This window comes from Seriola aureovittata, chromosome 3 (assembly GCF_021018895.1).
Source record: "Seriola aureovittata isolate HTS-2021-v1 ecotype China chromosome 3, ASM2101889v1, whole genome shotgun sequence".
Classification (NCBI taxonomy): Eukaryota; Metazoa; Chordata; class Actinopteri; order Carangiformes; family Carangidae; genus Seriola; species Seriola aureovittata.
Genome location: NC_079366.1, coordinates 9,206,838 through 9,210,071, shown reverse-complemented (window position 1 = coordinate 9,210,071; position 3,234 = coordinate 9,206,838). Strand labels below are relative to the sequence as shown.

Below are 3,234 nucleotides of genomic sequence, written 5' to 3'. Positions count from 1 at the left end.
CATGCCAAAGTGCAAAGCCAAGAAAACTCAAGATCTTACAGGCATATCTGTGGTGAGCTCTACAGCAGTGCTGTGCCCAGTCTTGATTGAGGCCAAGTCTCAACTGGCATCATGAGCATCTATAAAAACTGCTTCTAACTGGCAACCATGCAGGCTATTGTTGAGCAAAACAAAAGCAAGAGTGTATAAAGTAAAAAGTTTAAGGTGTGAAAAATAACAGAAACTGTAAATGGCAAAAGAATCAGTGCTTAAAGATGATTTCAGGCAGGATAATGCAGAGAGAAAGGATTAAGGTGTGTGAGTTTGCTGGCTGAGAGTCAAGTAAAAAAACAAAAGAGTCTTTCATACTGATTCACCTTACAGTGTTTACAATGCTTATTGCCTTGGTAACATAACAGGTTTGGCCAGCACAGTATAGCAGTCTTGCTCAAGAATTATGGCACAAACTCAAAAAAGAGAACTTGCCTTGGATGTGTCTGAATAAGTAACCTAAGGCATACAGTAACAGGCGTGGCTGTTTCACAATTTACAGTATGGTTTGTAGAAATAAAAGACAAAGGTTGAATGGAATAATGAAGCCATTATAATTTGTATATGGTTTGACTGAATTCAGTAAATTAAGTAACTGAATAGGATTTATTTTAATCCACTTTCTCCTCCTGATCGTTGCACAGAATAGACCTGAGGGGGTGTGTGTGTTGGCTCAGGCTGAGCACACATTCGCTCCTCCCCTCAGTCCTACACGCCCCCACCCAGACCAGACGGCAACAGCAGCAGCAGCAGCCCTGCGCAGGATAAAAAGGGGACCGAGGCAGAGCTCTACATCTCAGTCCACCTTCTCTCCAGGATAAGCAGATCTCGAAAACAGCCAACATGTCAATGAGATCCACCACGAAGACCATTCGCTCCTCTATAAGTGGAGGCTACGGTGGAGGCTTCGGTGGAGGCCTTGGTGTAGGCCTTGGTGGAGGCAGCGTGGGAAGGTCATATTCCTCAAGTGTGTATGGCGGTGCAGGTGGCAAGGGCGCTAGAATCTCTGTGTCCTCTGGCGGTTTTGGAGCAGGAGGTGGTGGCGGCTATGGTTTTGGCTATGGAGGGGGTGCCGGCTTTGGAGGGGGTGCCGGCTTTGGAGGGGGTGCCGGCTTTGGTGGAGGTGATGGCATTGACCTCCATGTTGGAGCCAATGAGAAGGCCACCATGCAGAACCTGAACGACCGTCTGGCCTCCTACCTGGACAAGGTGCGCAGCCTTGAGAAGGCCAATGCTGAGTTGGAGATCAAGATCCGCCAGTTCTTGGAGAGCAAGACCGCCCCCAGTGCCCGTGACTACTCTGCTTATGAGGCCACCATTGCTGACCTACAGGGAAAGGTATGTCACATAACTTCTGAATCCTGAATGTTACTGTCAAATTTATCACGTAATCCAACTATGAGATGGATATGTTAATGCACTGGGACTGAAACGTAATCCTAGTAGCAACGCATGTGTTTGCAGATGGAGAAAGAATTGCACTGATCATGCAATATGACATATTTCTTGTTCCACAGATCCAGGATGCCACCCGTGTCAACGGAGGCATCTATCTGGCCATTGACAATGCAAAACTGGCAGCAGACGACTTCAGAACCAAGTAAGCACCAGACTGAGAGACAGAAAGTGTCAGTGAGGCAACAAGATCTGCATATATTGAAGATATATATACATGTTGATGTTGAGGTGCAAACGACCGATCTCTTTCTGCCTCACAGGTTTGAGAATGAGCTCGCCATGCGTCAATCAGTGGAGGCAGACATCGCCGGTCTGAAGAGACTGTTGGATGAGCTGACACTGGCCAGATCAGACCTGGAGATGCAGATTGAAGGCCTCAAGGAAGAGCTGATCTTCCTCAAGAAGAACCACGAGGAGGTGGGTCACAAACACTGAACATCTGAGTGAATTTGCATTGTAATTAATTTGCATTTTCTTGAATGTAGAAAAAAATATCCTCAAACAACACCTCTTACCAAACTGTTTATTCACAGGAATTGGCGGCCATGAGGAACCAGATGACTGGACAGATCAACGTGGAGGTTGATGCAAAGCCACAGGTAGACCTGTCCAGCATTATGTCTGAGATCCGTGAGCAGTATGAGGGTGTGGCTGCCAAGAACCAGAGAGAACTTGAAGCCTGGTTCCAGACAAAGGTAAGGCTTGACCAAAACCAGCACGCAATTCCTCATTGCCTGCTTAAACTATTGTTCAAGGGTAGGTGGTAATACATAACATTAATATTCTCTGATGTCTACTGCAGACAGAGACGCTGAACAAGGAGGTGGCAGTCAGCACAGAAAGTCTCCAAACGTCCAAGTCAGAGATCTCTGAGATCCGTCGCACACTGCAGGGCCTGGAGATCGAGCTACAGTCACAACTGAGCATGGTAAATGAAAAAGATCTCAGGCAAATCTCTACTCTTCTATTCCCATATATTGCATTTTTCAATTTACTCATTCTTCCTCTTCTCCAACCTTCTTCTCATCTCGTCCTCTTCCAGAAAGCGGCCCTGGAAGGCACGTTAGCTGACACAGAGGCACGTTACAGCATGCAGCTCCAAGGTCTTCAGATGCAGGTGACGGGCTTGGAAGAACAAATGGTACAGCTGCGTGCTGACATGGAACGCCAGGGCCAAGAGTACAAAATGCTGCTTGACATCAAGACACGACTGGAGATGGAGATCGCAGAATACAAGAGGCTGCTGGATGGAGAGGGCAGGTAAGAGAGGAAATAAGGGATAAAAGCAAGGAATAGCGCTGGGAAAAATGTCATTTATCTGCAAAGACCAATTCTATCCTCTCACCATTAACTGGCTCTCTCTGGAAATTGAACCATTACAACGGTTTTAATCGAAGCACTGTCCTTCTCTCCTTTCTCAGTGTCGGTATCGGTTCTTCAAAGAGCTCCAGTACAAAGATGATTGTGGTCACAGAGGAATTGAGGGACGGCAAGGTGGTGTCCTCCTCTACCACCACCACATAATCTGTCTTAAACAGCAAACGCAACACACGGGGCAACACCTGGAGGCAACAAGCTCGAGATCTGAATACAAGACTACCTTCACATGTGAATGTGAATGCAATAAAAGGCTCCTAGTTTGCTGACTATCATGTTGTCCTGTTTGACTTATTTGTGTCTGCTTGATTCCAAATAATTCCGTGATGGTATATAAAATGTCTTACGCATTTCATCTTCATCCTAATA

General features: G+C 46.3%; 1 protein-coding gene across 1 annotated transcript; it reads left to right on the top strand.

Moving 5' to 3' along the window:
* Positions 1-817: 817 nt before the first annotated feature.
* On the top strand, positions 818-3,137 carry krt15 (keratin 15). The gene is made up of 7 exons (XM_056371652.1): positions 818-1,368; positions 1,548-1,630; positions 1,749-1,905; positions 2,022-2,183; positions 2,291-2,416; positions 2,531-2,748; positions 2,910-3,137. The coding sequence occupies exons 1-7, from the start codon at positions 874-876 to the stop codon at positions 3,010-3,012; spliced, it is 1,344 nt and encodes a 447-aa protein (XP_056227627.1). The 5' UTR covers positions 818-873; the 3' UTR covers positions 3,013-3,137.
* Positions 3,138-3,234: the final 97 nt, after the last annotated feature.